The 16,648-nt window shown below is 40.7% G+C and overlaps 1 protein-coding gene across 1 annotated transcript in view; it reads left to right on the top strand.

The window, feature by feature from the left end:
• Ppm1d (protein phosphatase, Mg2+/Mn2+ dependent 1D) overlaps window positions 1-16,648 on the top strand; it is a 53,260-nt gene that overhangs the window by 34,456 nt on the left and 2,156 nt on the right. The window contains exons 4-6 of the mRNA XM_055619571.1: window positions 1,835-1,959; window positions 8,500-8,690; window positions 10,915-11,157. Coding sequence (XP_055475546.1) covers window positions 1,835-1,959; window positions 8,500-8,690; window positions 10,915-11,157 — 559 coding nt within the window. The remainder of the gene's footprint in view (window positions 1-1,834; window positions 1,960-8,499; window positions 8,691-10,914; window positions 11,158-16,648) is intronic.

Raw genomic sequence — 16,648 nt, forward strand, 5'->3', positions numbered from 1 at the left:
GTGCATTCTCTCATCACTACTACTATAGCCTTTCTTCAGGGTTTTCTTCCTTTTTTGCCCCTTCTGTAGTACTGGATGTTGAACCATGTATGCTAGCCAAGTGCTCTAGAACTGAGCTGAATCCCTAAACTAGTTTTCTAGGTTGTGAAGCTAATTGATTCTCAGTGCAGATCGGGTTAGTGCTCATTTGGGGATAAAGTCATGCTACTCAAAGTCAATAGAGTAAACTAATAAAGGGGCACATACCAGTATGTCAGATTTCTTATTAATAGTGAAACTAGCTGGCAAATCTGTACGTTGGGCTAGAGGCAAATCAGGTGGGTACCTAACATGCTCAAGGCTCTGTGTTCACTTTTCTGCAATGGGGTGGGGAAAGTCATATTAAATGGTTTGTATATTTTGTCAACTTTTAATTTGTTATTACATTTATTTGTGTGTGTGTGTGTGTGTGTGTGTGTGTGTACATGCATAGAGGTTAGAGAACACCTTGTAGGAACCAGCTCTTTTCTTTCTAATGTGTGGGCCTTGTGGATTGAACTTCGGTCATCAGGTTTGACGGCAAGCACTTTTACCCCAGAGCCATTTTGCTGGCCCCTTTCCCTTGATTATATGTGGAGATGGGGTTCTCATTATATTGTCCAGGTAACCTCAAATTTCATGATCTTCATGCCCGGTCTCTGGAGTAGGTGGGACTCCAGGCACCCACACCACCATCTCTGGTTTGTTTACCTGGCTTTTGAGATGCTCTCTCACTGTGGCCTGGCCTTGCTGACTTGTATAAGCTAAATGGCCAGCAGGCTCCAGAGATCCTTCTGTCTGCCTCCCCAGCACTGTATTCATTGTAACTGTGCCGCCAGTGGCAGCATGCCGTGCTTTATTTTGTTCCTGAGGATAGAACTCAGGTTTTCCTGTTTTCATAGCAGGCACTTTACAGACTCAGCTAGCTCTCTAGTCCTTTTATTGACATTTAAAAAAAAAAAAATCAGAGAAACTGTTTGTGTGTGTGTGTGTGTGTCTCAGTGTGTCTCAGAGGACAACACAGAGAAACCATGATTAATTTGAAATAAGAGTTTTCTTTTAAGTAAATCTCTTCAGTTACACCAAGCACAGAATGAGCAACCAACTCTATACTTAAATTTTTTCCAAAAAATTAACCATACTTAAAAAATTTTAGGTGCTCTGAGGTAACTAACTCTTTTATATACTGATTAAAGATTTGCATTGCTTTTTTGTTAAAGTTGGAGGAGGGTTTCGCCACCCTGTAACTCCCAGATATGTATCTATAAAGCAGTTGTGTTTCCCAGGTCTCGCATCATACTTAAATTATAGAAACATCTAAATCTATAGAATCTGTGGTTTGAGCAGTGTTGAGCCTCCTGCCACACCCTGTGAAGGGATTGCAGGTCTGACTCACCATGCCTAACTCCTGTTAATCTTCAGATCAGAAATATTGTAGCTGACATTTGTCTGTTTCCCTCATCCTGCAAAGGAACTGGAAAACCCTTTTACTTATGTAAATGCTGTCCATTTATCTAGCCACTTTTCCACCTTGCATTATTTAAGTCCTGTCATCCTGTGCTTTTCTTTGTTCTGTCTCTTCATTTTCATATTATTTGCAGTTGGTTCTGTTTGGCCTACTGTAGTCAAATTCCTTTCATGTAAAACTTTCCCTGTTTTGTCTGTCTTTTTATAGCAAGAACCTTGGCTTATTATATTTTTGTACTCGAACATATATCATTATTTTGTGATAACATAATCTCATTAATTCCTAACATATCAGGATTAGTTATATTGTAATCATTTAGACTAATTATGAACTCTGTTCACTTTTTAGTGTGATGAACAAGTCTGGAGTGAATCGTGTGGTTTGGAAAAGACCTCGGCTCACTCACAGTGGACCTGTTCGAAGGAGCACAGTCATTGACCAGATCCCTTTCCTGGCTGTAGCAAGAGCACTTGGTAAGATGGGCTTGTGTTTGGTAAATTCATATGATATTTTCAGCACTATACAGTGGTTGAATAAAAGGAGAGGTGAGGCTGTGCATGGTGAGATTAGAGATGGGGAAACTGAGGGAAGAGTGTATGTTTCAGCACCATTTGTTCTTTGTTTATGATTTATGTTGCTAATTTTCATCTGTACTTAGGGATACTCAGAGATCTGTATGTTTGTCAACACTCACTCAGATACATATATAACTGCATGCCTGACTAGCTTATTACTGTGATTAACCCATTTTTCATTATTCTTTTTTCGCTTAGTATTCTGAGCCCTTAGTATTCTGTCAGCCCTTAGTATTCTGAGGCTTCAGAGGGTTTTTTTTTTTTTTCTCTCTCAGCAAAATAAGTAATCCATGCCAAAATAAAAAGTTTCTTCCTAGTCTTCTGGTTTTAGAATAAAGACTAGAATTTTTTTGTTTTGTTAAGCGTGGTTTTCATTTCATTTCACTTATTTATTTACTTATTTGTTTGTTTATTTATTTTATGTATATGAGTACTCTGTATGTATACCTGCATGCTAGAAGAGGGCCTTAGATCATGTTATAGATGGTTGTGAGTCACCATGTGGTTGCTGGGAATTGGACTCAGGACCTCTGGAAGAGCAGACAATGCTCTTAACCGCTGAGCCATTTCTCCAGCTCCTACTTATTTATTTTTCGACAGAGTGAACATAGATTTATTAAGGAAAATTGAGGGAGAACTCCTGAGAGTAGGAGGGACTCCATGGGAAAAATATCCTTGTGTGGTTTTATTTTGAGAAGGTCTCATTATAACCAAGGCTGGCCTGATATCATCGTATGACCCTGTGTGTCCTTGTCCTCACAATGATCTTCCTATCTCAGCCTCCCAACTGGCTGGGATTAGAGGTATGAGTCAGCACATATAGAGAATTACAGCTAATGAAATACCCGCTTTGGCTATGCTACATAGGGTTAGGTTTTCTAAAGAAGATTTTTGGGGCTGGAGAGATGGCTCAGCAGTTAAGAGCACTAGCTGCTCTTCCAAAGGACCCCATTTCAATTTCTAGCACCCACATGGCAGCTCACAATTGTTTGTAACTCCAGTTCCAGGGGATCTGACACTCTCACACAGACATACATGTAGGCAAAACAACAATGCACATAAAAGTAAAATTTTAAAAAAGGAAAAAAATATTCTATGAGAAAATACCCATTTGTTTTCACTAAGTAGGTATCGAGGTGCCCTGATGTCAGGTGTTTTGGTAGGTTTCCGGTGTGTAATGCAGGTAGACAGACTGTTTGTCATGGAATAAAGCCGTGCAGTTGGAGAGTAGTCGGCAACGAAGAAGTAAATGAAATAACTTTAGAGTAGGAAATCCCTTGAAAGAAACAGTGTTGAAAAAAACCAAAACAAACCTTTATACAGTGTGACAGAAATGCCACTTTTAGGAGTATTATGTTAGCTGCTCGGGCGCCTGCCCAACATACACAAAACCCAGAGTTCTGTCCCAGTACTGAGTAAAGTAGGTGCCTTGACACACATGTGCCTAGGACTTCAGGGGTGGGGTGGAGACAAAAGGATCAGAAGTTCAAGGTCATCTTTAGCTACATAATAACTCCGATTCAAGGTCTTGGCTTACAAGACACTGTCTCAAAAATATTCGAAAAGGCTGGAGTTGGTGAGGTAGGCATGAGAGTTGCACTCAAAACGCAGGTGTACTAAAAGTATTGTGGTCTTTAGGCTGGAAAATAAAATTAAACTATAGGGCATAGTTGAATGTTAAATGCCTCCCATGTGTCATGTACTGAGAAGGATATCATATCCTTCATGTACTGTTCTGCCTAAGGGTGGATGAGCTCAGTCTAGATTAAAGGAGGCTAGAGAAATGTTACAGGCTGGGTGAAGTGGCTCATGCTTTTAATTCCAGGAGACCTGGGTAGGTTGGGCAGGTCTCTGTGAGTTCAAGAACAGCCTCTGGTTTACAAAGAGTTCCATGTTGGCTGGGACTGCTTAGTGAAACCCTACCTCAGTAACAGTAAACAAATAAACAAACATGTTACAGGTAAGTCCTAATTTGAGCATAATGTTTTGGCTCATGCCTATAATCACAGCATTCAGAAAGCAGAGGGAGGAGGAGTCTTCAAGTTTGAGACTAGCTGGGTCAGTGAGTTCTTGATTTGCTAGAACTACATAGTGAGATTCTGTCTCCAGAACCCAAAAATACTGGGCTGAGGAAATAGCTCAGTAAAGCTGAGGTTAAAGAGCTGATTGCTTGCATGAGCGTGGGTAAGTGCTATGTAGGGACTGGAGTGTGGACAACTCCCAGCAGCTGTATCACTGAAGAAAACATCTCCCATTCCCAGCGACCTCTAACTGCCAATGGAGCCTCAGAGAGGGTGGGCTGTTTTAGCCGCCTTCTTCTAAATTTTTCCAGACAGGAATTTTCTGTGTAGCACTGGCTGTCATGGGACTCACTCTGTAGACCAGTGTGGTCTCAAACTCAGAGCTCCGCCATACCTGCCTCCTGAGTGCTGGGGTTAAAGGTGTGTGCCACCCCCTAGCATTGTGTCCTAGTTTGATATTTGTAATTGTGTTTGTTTTGAGGCAGGGTCTCGCTGTGTAGCTTAATCTAGCCTCTACTTGATGATTCTTTAGCTTCTGTTTCTGAATACTAAGATTAGAAGTGTGTACTTCCAAACCCAAACACATCTGCAACTTTCTGTTCATTTTTGAAACAATGTCTTGCTGTGTAGCCCTAAAACCTTAGCAATGTCTTTAATCAATAGTTCTCAACCTTCCTAATTCTAGGACCCTGTAATAGAGTCCCTCATGTTGTAGTGACCCCGGTCATAAAATTATTTTTGTTGCTATTTCATAACTAATTTTGCCACTGTTGTGAATTGTAATGTAAATATCTGATATGCAGGATATCTGACATGTGATCCCTTTGAAAGGGTCATGCGACTCCCAGAGGGATCTCAGCCCACGGCTGAGAGTGGCTGCTATAGAGGCTACTCTGGCCCTGATTTTACAGCCTAGCCTGAATTTACATTGACTTACTATATAGTCTGATCTTGCCTGAAATCCTCTTGCCTCATTCTTTGGCTGTGTACTAACACACCCAACTAATTTTTCCTTTTTTTAGTTGATAAGTTCTGAGCCATAATACAATAAAACTGTTAAGTGTGCCTTGACCATAACAGTTTCACAGTCAGGAGGCAGGTGTGATGCATACCTCTAATCTCAGCATTTAAGTAGTGCTTTTGAGGCCATCCCAGTGAGACTTGCCTCAAACAATGAAAACCAGTAAGTAACTCATTTGGGGCTGGGACTATAGCTTAGTTGTAGATTACTTGCCTAGCACATCCTAAGGACCAAGATTTTACCTCTTACACTTTATCCCACCACATAGGAAGTAGATTTGTCATTCATGAATAGTTTTTCTTTTCAGTGCTAGAACTCAGGGCCATACAGCGTACCAGACAGGTTCTCTTAACCACTAGACTATACCCATGGCTCTGAACAGATACTTTTTAGTACTGTGTGTATGAAGTTTGTAAGTACAAGATCTTTGTCCTCATGAGCTAAGGAAGGAGAAAGGCATTCCTCAAGTCATCAGTTAATTACTTATATCTCAGCTGTCCTTTTTACTAGAGAAGTGTAGGTAGGAGGCTGTGAATTCAAGACCAGTCTGGGCTACATAATGAAATTTTGTCTTAAAACAAAATAAAACAACCCTAAGGGAAAAAATACACAGTGGTACAACACTTCTCCGTTATTACCTAGGTCTTGGGTTGATTCTAGAGACAGGGGCTCACTGTATACATTTATTTACATAGTTGTGTAGGCCCCACCATCCCTCTGGGGTTTTATTTTTATCATCTTTTAAAACTGTGTGTGTGTTTGTCCCTATGTAGTGGATGAGGGGTAAAGAGTAGGCACACACATGCCACAGTGCTCTTGAGGTTAGAGGACATCTCCCAGGACTTTCTTCCACAACCACGTGGGTGCTAGGGATTTAGTTCAGGATGTCAGGCTTGGTGGCAAGTGCTTTTACCCACCAAATCATCTCATTGACTCATTTTCTGTTCTTTTTTTTTAAATATAAAAATAAGCAGGTTTGTTTTAGATAGGGTCTCCTATGGCACAGGTTGTTAAGCTGTTCTTAAACTCCTGCCTCTACTTCACAAGGGCTGCTATTATAGTCATTAACTATTCTCCATGACTGCCTTTAAGATTTATGTCTTACGAGGTTATTTTGATTGTAGTTTTGAGACTGGATCATTGAAGCAGGTATTGGGAATGTTTGTGGTAGGGCAGCCACAGGGAGAAGGCCGGCAGCCACAGAGTTGATGGCAGTTTGGGGGAAGTTGGCTGGTTTTCTGACAGTTGGTATGTGGACTTGTTAGCTGTCAGGTGCTACAGCAGCAAGCAAAGAAGAGCTCTCTGGAACCAGAGGACCACTTCTGGTGTTCTTTCAGCACCCTCTACTGATGGAAAGGGGAAATGAGTGTCCAGCAGGCAAGCGTCTGCCAGTACCCAAGGCTCTATAGAAGACATTCTGTGATGCTGTTAGGGAGCTGCCTATAAGTATGAGTCACGATGAACTTAAAAGTTCAGACTCGAGGGATTTTTACTAATGAATTCAAAGCAAATTGAAATCCATCTGAAATACTTTTTACATAACTCTATTGAGAAGCCTGTCATCTGTGTCTTGGGTATATACTGCCCTTTTTCTAAGTACCTTTTCTGTAGTCTGCTTTAAAATTTTTCTTTTTAAAAATGTTTATGTGTATGGGTATTTTCTTCGCACATGTCTGTGTACCATGGGTGCAATGGCCTGAGTTGCCAGAAGAGGGTTTCAGAGAGTGGTGGGGATCTGATCAAAACTGATGGTTGTGAGCTGCCATGTGGATACTAGGAATTGAACTCTGATCCTCTGAAGAGCAGCCAGTACGTTCTTAACTACTGAGCCATCTCTCCAACCCCTCTTCCTGTCTTATTAATGCCCATTTCTTTAAAAAAAAAAGTATTTATGTATTTGTAAATGTGCATGAATGCCCCAGCACACATGTGAACGTCAGAGGACAACTTTTGAGAGTTAGTTTCTATCCTTCCACTATGTGGATCCCAGGGATCAAACTCAGATTGTCAGGTTTGGCATCAGTCCCCCTTCGGCACTGAGCCATCTCACTGGTCCAGTGTCTATTAAATCTATATTAGCTATATTAAACTTTTTTAAATTAAGGAATATGAAGACATCTACAAAGTGAGTCCAGGACAGCCAAGGCTACACACACACACACACACACACACACACACACACACACAGACAGAGACAGAAAGAGACAGAGAGAGAGAGGCATTCCCTAGGGAGGAAGTAGGCTGAGAAAAAGATAGCCATTCAAAAGCAGGTGTCAACTGTGCTTTATTTTAAAAATATTTATTATCGGCATGGTGGCTTAGTGCCTTTAATTGCAGTACTTGGGAGGCAGAGGCATGCTGATCTCTCTGAGTTCAAAGCCAGCCTATTTATAATATATGTATTATAATAGTATAGAAATATATTGACTTCTCTCAGTTGAGTTAAACTTGTTTGCAAAACTGTTTGTTTGTGGTGCTGGGGTTTGAACCCAGGACCTCATATGCCAGCAAGCACTCTACTGCTGAGCTGCACTGTGAGTCCTTTTTAAGTTCATAGTGGGGTCCTGCTGAGTTGCCGTGGCTCGCTCAAACTTGGAATCAATCCTCCTCTCCTATACTTAGCTTTATTTTAATAATTTATTTGGTTTTCTTTGTACAATGAACTTACCCATAAAAAATTTCCTTCTATTCAATTCATCTGTATTTTTAATCATCCTACTGGGCTGAGAAGGAACTCTAGCATAGTGTTAGAAGTGGTAGTCAAGGCATAGCATTCTTTTGTTGTTGTTTAAAATATTTAATAAATATAAACTTAATTATTTACCTGTGGTTCTAGGGATCAAGCCTATGTCTTTGCATATATATTTCTACCCCATGGCATAGTTTTGATTTAGAAATTTTTTATTGATATATAAATTGTACATGGTGCTGGGTTCCAAAGATCATTTTTATTTAAGTGTGTCTCTACTTTGAGTGTATTGTCCCCATGATCTCCTATCTCATTCTTCACACTCCCTCTTTCAGTAGTCCCTGTTTCCCCTAGACAGTTTCATTTCTATGTCTATTCCATAAATGCATGATCTTATGTATCTTCTTAAAATCTCAGAACCACAAATGAGAAAAAACATGGGATATTCTGAGACTGCTTAGTTCATTTTGCAGTTTTCTTTAGCATTACTTTGAGGTTAAGGCAGCTGTATGCTGTAAATCCCCATGCCAGTTCTTCAACATGTTGATGGAGTTCTCTTGTTTCTAGTGTGTTTGCATAGGTTTTGAATATTGCAGTGCTGTTCTGCACTATGGCAATGGACCTAGGGATTCTGTTCTTTAGTCTGCTGGTGAGACCCTCTCCTCTTGCAAGTAATACTTATTACATCTTCTACTATCTTCCCCCAGGTGACTTGTGGAGCTATGATTTCTTCAGTGGTAAGTTCGTGGTGTCACCTGAACCAGACACAAGTGTCCATACTCTTGACCCCCAGAAGCACAAGTATATTATCCTGGGAAGTGATGGCCTTTGGAATATGATTCCACCTCAGGATGCCATCTCCATGTGCCAAGACCAGGAGGAGAAGAAATTCTTGATGGTGAGAAGGCACTCAGTGGTTTGATGTTGTCTGAAGTGCTTCGGTCATGTCCATAGTTGTGAGTCCACCTAAGGATGATCTAGCCCCTCTCCTCCTTTTCCCATACATACCTTGCAACCACTGGGCTTTTCTGTTTCTATGTACTTGCCTACTTTGGATATTTCCTATAAATATGATCATTAACACATGGTGTTTGTTTCCTGGCACTGAGCATTAAACTCAGAGTTTAACATGCATTAGCTCTGAGCTATCCCTCCTGCCCTTTTCCCTTTATTAAGACAGAGTCTCTCCTGAATTGCTTAGGTTGACCTAAAATTTGGGGTTAATCCTCCTGCCTTACCTTCCTGATAGTTGAGGCATGATTGAGTTCCTGCAGGCATGCATCATCATGCCTCATGTTCAGTCCTCAACACCTGATTGGAAAAACAAATGGACTGTATAAAAATCAGTCCCATCAAACTTTGAGTTTGTTAAAGCTAAGAGTAGTTCATTTTTATCACCCAGAGACTTAGTGTTTGCAGTTAGTGATTATCAGATAAGAGCAAAGATAAAATAACTTGCTGGGCAGTGGTGGCACACACATTTAATCCCCCCACCCAGGAAGCAGAGGCAGGCAGATCTCTTGAGTCCAGGACAGCCAGAATTATATAATGAGAACCTGTCTCGAAGAAGAAAGAAAAGAGTTGGAATTGTTTTTCTCCATGGAGCTTTGCTGGGAAGTAAAGCAGATATGCTGACAAAGTGAAAGGCAAAGGAATGCTTCACTTCGTGTCCTCCTGAAGGCCAGTGCTGCAGGTGTGACTCATGTGCCCTGAGGAGTTGGGTGGACTCAGTGTTTAGCAGTAAACACTGATACTGCCCTCAGTCAGTTTAGATGCATACTTTCCACCTTTTTTTTTTTTTTTTTTTTTTTTTTGTTTGTTTGGTTGGTTGGTTTGGGTTTTGTGAGACAGGCTATCATGAAGCCCATCTGGTTTCATAGTCAGGTGGTTGAGGGTGGCCTTGAACTCCTGATCTTCCTGCCTTTACCTCATAAGTGGTGGGATTACAGGTGTGCACCATCATGCATGACTATCCTTTAACATCACTGAAGTTAGAATCCTTTTTTCAAACAGTGTATCATAACTTAATTGGCAGTGATTTTTCTTTTATGGCACATAAAATGCTGTTTCTCTAACTCAAAGCTCATGATATCCCACATTAAAAACCACCTCTGAGTGTAGCAGTGAACACCTGTGATCAGGGTGTGCGGCAGGAGGACTGCCAGTTCCAGGCTAGCCTGGGCTACACAGCGAGCACTAGGATGTTCTGGGCTATCTGTGTGTGTTGGCAGTGGGTTTCTGTTCTTGGGCACCAGTGATCTTCCTATGGTTTCTGAGTAGCTGCCACTACTGGAACATGGCAGAAGCAGCCTGTTTAGGTGGAAAGCCCACTCTGTAGTGTTTTTTCCTACCACACCTAACTGTCTTATTTTTTAAATTATATTTGTAATAATTTGCTTCCTCTTAAAGAAGACTTCTCTGTAACGTTCCTTAGAGTTAGAGAAATTGGCCTTGATTAAAGAGATCAAAACACACCCTCCACATCCCAGGCTGCTAGTGATCCTCCCGCTTCAGCAGACCCAGTGCTGAGAGTAGAGGTTAATATCATCACACCTGGCACACCAGTGTCAAATTGAACCACAGATAAGACCTTCTCTTATTTAATGACTTTTAAAAATTATTTAAATTGTTTTGAGGCAGGGTTTGTATAGACCTGGTTGTCCTGGAACTTACATAGACCAGGCTGGCCTTGAACTCACAGAAAACCTGTTTCTGTCTTCAAAAATTGGATTAAAGGCTTGCAGCACCATGTTACCTCTAAAACTGTGTTTTATTTTTTAAATCTACAGATGTGCTATTTTTACATGATCATGGAGATTTTGAATAAGATTTGAGAATTTGACTTTTATTTACTTATTTGGTCACACTCAGCAATGTTTTTAATGAAAATGTTGTTTTACATTTTTGTATTTTTGTTTTATTGTGTTTATGTGTGTGTGTTGGTCAGAGAGCAGCTTGAAGGGGAACTGGTTGCTCCTCCCGTGAGGGCATCAGATGTGGCAGCAGACACCTTTACCCTTTGAGCCATCTCACAGATCCACCAGGTTTTTAATTTTATATGTACATGTTGGTAAGTGAATGAGAGTTAATGTTCTTCCTTCTTCTTGTTCTTTTAAATGTAGGGTGAGCATGGACAATCCTGTGCCAAAATGCTTGTGAATCGAGCCCTTGGCCGCTGGAGGCAGCGCATGCTTCGAGCAGATAACACCAGTGCCATCGTAATTTGCATCTCTCCAGGAGTAGACAATCAGGGGAACTTCACTAACGAAGAGGAGCTCTTTCTGAACCTGACTGATAGCCCTACTTACAACAGCCAAGAGACCTGTGTGCTGACTCCTTCCCCGAGTTCTACACCGCCAGTCAAGGTGTGTGCTGCTACGGGGATATGTGTGTGTGTGTGTGTGTGTATGTGTGCATTCACAAATGTGTAGGTTAGAGGTCAAACTTGTGTCTTTCCTCAGATGCCATCTAGTTTTCTGAGATGAGGTCTTATTGGGACCTAAAGCTTAACCAAGTAGGTTAGATTGGCTGGTCAGCAGGTTGCAGGCTTTCTCGGCCTTCGCAGCCGAGGCTTGCAACCATGTACCACCATACCTAGCTTTTCACATGGATTCTGGGATCAAACTCAGGTCCGAATGCTTATACAGGAAACACTTTATTGTATTGCCTCAGATTTCCCCAGTGCATTTCTACAGTTTTAAAGTTATGTTAGTGCCACATAAAAAAATCATGCTTAGAGGTTTGTGTTTGCTATTTACTTTATTTCTGATAAAAACACCATGACCAAAACTAACTTACAAAAGAAAGTGTTAATTTGACTTATGGTTTCAGAAGGTTGGAGTCTATGATGGCAGTGAAAGATCAACTGAGAGCTCTTTTTTTTTTTTAATATTAGTTCATTTTTATGTGTGTGAGTGTTTTGCTTGAGTGTATCTCTATTCACCATGTGCTGCCTGGTGCTTGCTGAGGTTAGAATAGAGTATTGGATCCCCTGGAACTGGAGATAGGAACAGTTGTGAGTTGCCATGTGGTATTGGGAATTGAACCTGAGTCCTATGCAAGCACAAGTACTCTAACTGCTGAGCCATTCCATCAACCCTGAGAGAGCTCACCTCTTGATCTGTAATCAAGAGAGAGAGCACACGTGAGTCTCTCCCGTCTTTTGGAAGCTCAAAGCCTGCCCTCTGTTACACACCTCCCCCGACATATCCCCACCTCCTAATTCTTCTCCAACCGTTCTTCTAGTGAGGGACCAAGAGTTCAAATATTGTGAGCACAGTAGAGGGTGGGCATTCTCTTTCACACCAACACTGTTTGTTTGTTTGTTTGTTTGTTGAGATAAGGCCTCCCGTGTAGTCCATGCTGACCTCAGACTGGCTGTGTAGCTGCAGGTGACCTTGAATGGCTGATCTTCCTGTTTTTATCTCCCAAGTGCTAGCATCTTAGGTATATATAATCATACCTGGTTACTTAAAACAGTTTTGGATTTGGATTACGTTCAAGAAAATGATGGATCTTCGCTATATAATTTGTTGCTGGAAAGAACCCCTTTCCCCTCTGCCCAGATCTTTGTGAATGCTGGACACACTGCAACTATACAATATTCCCAGTTCTTCAGAGAGCCATCTTCACACAGGTCTGATTTGAAGCCAGCCGTATGTAGGTCACTTAAAAAAAAATTAACATGTGAATTACTGATTCCTTTTATGAATCTATGAACACTTGTAAAACATTTATCAATTTGTGAACCATTTGTATACATAGTTCATTTAAGATAGTAATGCAGAATTATCTTGATTCAGTCTATATATCAATGATAACACTGAGAGATTAAATAGTGTGAGCAAAGTCATGTAGAATCAAGATTGCACTGACCGTTAGGATATTGGACCACCTTTTTTTAAATTACCACACGTAGGAAACAGCATTATCTTCTTGTAGGTTTTTGACACATGGATTCTACTATTAAGTTAAATTTCAGTTCATTACTTTTGGCTGGCCTTGAACTTAATGTATAGTTTAGGCTCACCTTGAACTTGTGGTCCTGCCTTAGCCTCTTGAATAGCTGTGGTCACAGGCTTGCTTCATGGTTTGAGCTGACTGACAACTTAAAGTGAATTTTTTTTCTTGTGTTGTTTATCAAACCCAGGCAGGCATTCTCCCATAGTAAATACCCTTGACTCCTACTCTGATTTTCTTTTAGGATTTTGGATACAGGGTCTCTCTGGCTGTCTGGGAACTCACTCTGTAGACCAGGCTGACCTTGAACTCATAGAGATTTGCCTGCCTCCGCCTTCAAATGCTGTGATTAAACATGTGCCCCCCATGCCCAGCTTCTTTTTAAATTTATTGCTATGTCAGTGTGGGTATGTACGCCACAGTGTGCATGTGGCGGTCAGAAGACAACTTTATGGATCTGTTTTTCTCCTCTTGCTCTCATGTGGGTTCTGGGGATTGAACTCAGTTTGCCAGGCTTATGTTGCCAGTGTGTTTACCATACATACTGAACCATCTTGCCAGTCCATAGTACTGAAAAATAAAATTCTTGTTTATTTGATAATAGTTTTTTGAAATTAGGGTCTTCTGAATCACAGGCTGGCTTTAACCACTCTATGTACCTGAAGCTGGCTATGAAGTCCTGTTGTCTTACCCTCGTCTCCCAAGTGCTGGCATCACAGGTATGCACTTGTACACTTGGCTCTCTTAAAAGAAACTTCCTGTTAGAGTTTTCTTTCTGAGCCAGCTATAGTTGTGTGTGCCTTTCAGACAGCTGGAGGAAAAGGATCATGAATTCAAGGCCACCTTGAGCTAATAGCAAGATTAGGAGGATTGCCATGAATTTGAGGTCAGCCTGGGTTACATGGAACATGTAGAGCTAACAGATTAACATGGGAGCTACGTATTAAAGTAATATCTAAAAAAAACCAACCAACCAAACAAAAAAAACCCAGGACTTTTAAGATAATAGAACAAAATGGCAGCTGTTATAGTTTATTTAAAGCTTTGGAGATTTGTACTTATTTTTGATTAGTGACTGTATTCATTACTTTCTTATTCCCTCATTTCCATATGGAATTGCCATTAGGCAGAATAGAGAAGGGATGCCCTAGGGTTAGGAATCTAGGTACATAGTGTGCCTGCTGTAATCCCAGGATCTGGGAGGTTTGGGCAGGAGTATCAGCGCAAGTCAAGTGGGTTACAGAGCGAGATACTGTTATAAAAACCAAAAATTTCTTACCACTGGAACTGTTGGAATGTCTTGAGTAATATTAGCAAGACCTTCTCTAGAAAGGGAAAGGAGAGGCTGGAAAGATATCTCAGAATGTAAAATGTGTGAAGTGCAAGCAGAATGACTTGTGTCTGAACCCCCAGGATTCTTATGAAAACTGGACAAATAGCAGGAACATTTGTAGTCCTAACACTCCTATAGGGAGATGGAATGCGTAGACAGGGAATTCATGGAAGCTTGTGGACAGCTTAGCAGGGCATACACAACAGAGAACAAAAGCAAAGTGACCTTATCTCAAACACAGTGGAAGGCTGGGACCAACAACACCCATGACACATAAGCACCTGCATTCATACACATGAATATACACACATCTGTGGTATACACACTTATATACACAAAACCTGGCATTGGTGTCAAGCACCCATAATTCTAGTTCTTGGGAAGGGAATATTCTCAAGTTTAAGGGCTTTATGGAGAGTTTGAGATGACTCTAGGCTGTGCAGTGAGAGCCTGTGTCAAACAAAACAGTTGTTATTCTTAGTAAGGTCCCTTCATCACCTGTTTTCTCAGTTGATGCCTGGTTGATGGGATGTTCATGGGATGGGCAAATTACTAGCTTTCCATTACAACATAATTGTGTCAATATTGTGCTTCACAGTTCCTACATGGATATTAGTCAAAAATTAGAATTTAGGAGGGAGAAAAATTTAAAAGAAAACTCTGCAATTTTTCACTTATAGTGAGATTCCTTCTTCACCAAGTGTTTTTTTTTTTTTTTTTTTTTTTTGTTTTTGTTTTTGTTTTTTTTTTAGACAGGATTTCTCTGTGTAACAGCCCCGCCTGTCTTGGAACCTGCTTTGTAGACAGGCTAGTCTTGAACTCTCAGAGATTCAGCTGCCTCTGCCTTCTGGGATTAAAGGCATGTGCCACCATGCCCAGACTTTCATCACCAAGTCCTAAGCTAACTAGTTTTAACTCGTTTTTGTCAAGAGGCTGTTTAGAGGACTGGGGGTGTGGTTCAGGTGGTAGAAAGCTTGCCTAGCATGCATGAAGCCCTGGGCCTGATTCCTTGTACTAGATAAGCTGAGTGTTGGTCTTTGTCTGTAATCTAGCGTTAGGAATTAGGGGCAGGAGAATCAGAAATTTAAGGTCATCCTTAGTTATATATAGCAAGTTCAAAGACAGCCTGGGTTACATGACACACTTTCCCAATTTTTTTTTTTTTTTTTTTTTTTCCTAAAAAGACCACTTAAGACCCTGGAGATAGCTTGGTTGACGGCAGTGCTTGCCCCCTGAGTTCAGTCCTGGGACCCGCACAGTGGAAGGAGAGAACATAGGTAACTTGGCCCCGGCCGCTGCACATGCATACTGTGCTGTGTACACTCTCGAATACACACAAGCTTTTGAAAACTGTAGTTAACAGAATTGTTTCATTACAGTCATTCTGTGTGTACATGTGTGTTCACACATACATTCCAGGGCAGGACAGTTTGTGGGCATTAGTTCTCCCCTTCCATCATGTGGGTCCAGGGGAATCTAACTCAGGTTGTTAGCCTTGGTGGCAAGTACCTTAACCTGCTGAGCCATCTCACCAACCCGATAACATGTAATTTTTAAAAAAAGGCTCAGTTAGACTGTGCAGTTACTTGCACATATAATGTTAAATATTGTATGTATACATTATTAGACTAATATAAGCCTGTAGGTCTTAATGCATTGAATAGGAATTTGCTCTTTCACCCTAATTATGTCATCATTATGTCACATGTCAGTTAAAATTGAAAATGTGTTTATGTAAGTAGGCACTATTTGATTTACCAGAAAGTTAGGATGGTAACTTTTTAGCTCATATGAAAAAAGAAATAAGGCTTTTGTGTAAGATAATTAGAACTAGTTCAAATCAGTATGCTATTATTACTGCACAGAGTTAATACAGAGTTTGGACTGGCCAGTGGTAGCACATACCTTTAATTTCAGTACTGGGAGATAGAAGCAGGCAGGTCTTTTGAGTTTGAAGCCAGCCTGGTCTTCATATCAAGCAGCCAGTGCTACAAAGAGAAACCCCTGTCTTATTGTCTTAGTAAACAAACAAATAAAGTAAAATACAGAGTTTGGGTAAAGAAATTAAAATATCAAAGGCAATAATTTTGCTCTTTTTTGTGTCTAAACACAATGAATGGCTTGGTATAGTGTGTGTGGATATTTTAAGGGGTCTGTGTTGATGATTATTAATATTTAATGTTGATTTATCTTTTAGTTAAACAGCAGTTATTCCTAAACTGGCTGTATACCCAAATCACCACACAGAGACTAGGATTTATTTAATTAACCTTGACCACAATGCTGGGCAATAATTACTCTATCCTAAACCTCCAAGCCCACATAGCTTCCTTCCATTCAGATTTCTCACATTATTACTTGCTTTTTAGTCATATCTTCAGTCTGGTTCATTTCTCCTGATGTTTCCCTGTCCTCTCCTCTCCCATCTCTCCTCCCACTTGCTTCTTTCTCCTGCCCTCCGGTCCAGGATGTCCTACCCTATTCTCCATTGCTCAGCATTGGCTGGTTGTTTTTATTTGCAACACAGAGAACAAATGGTGCTATGTTTACATAAACTTGAGACA

This window comes from Psammomys obesus, unplaced genomic scaffold (genome assembly GCF_907164565.1).
Source record: "Psammomys obesus unplaced genomic scaffold, mPsaObe1.curated_primary_1811, whole genome shotgun sequence".
In the NCBI taxonomy this organism is placed as follows: Eukaryota; Metazoa; Chordata; class Mammalia; order Rodentia; family Muridae; genus Psammomys; species Psammomys obesus.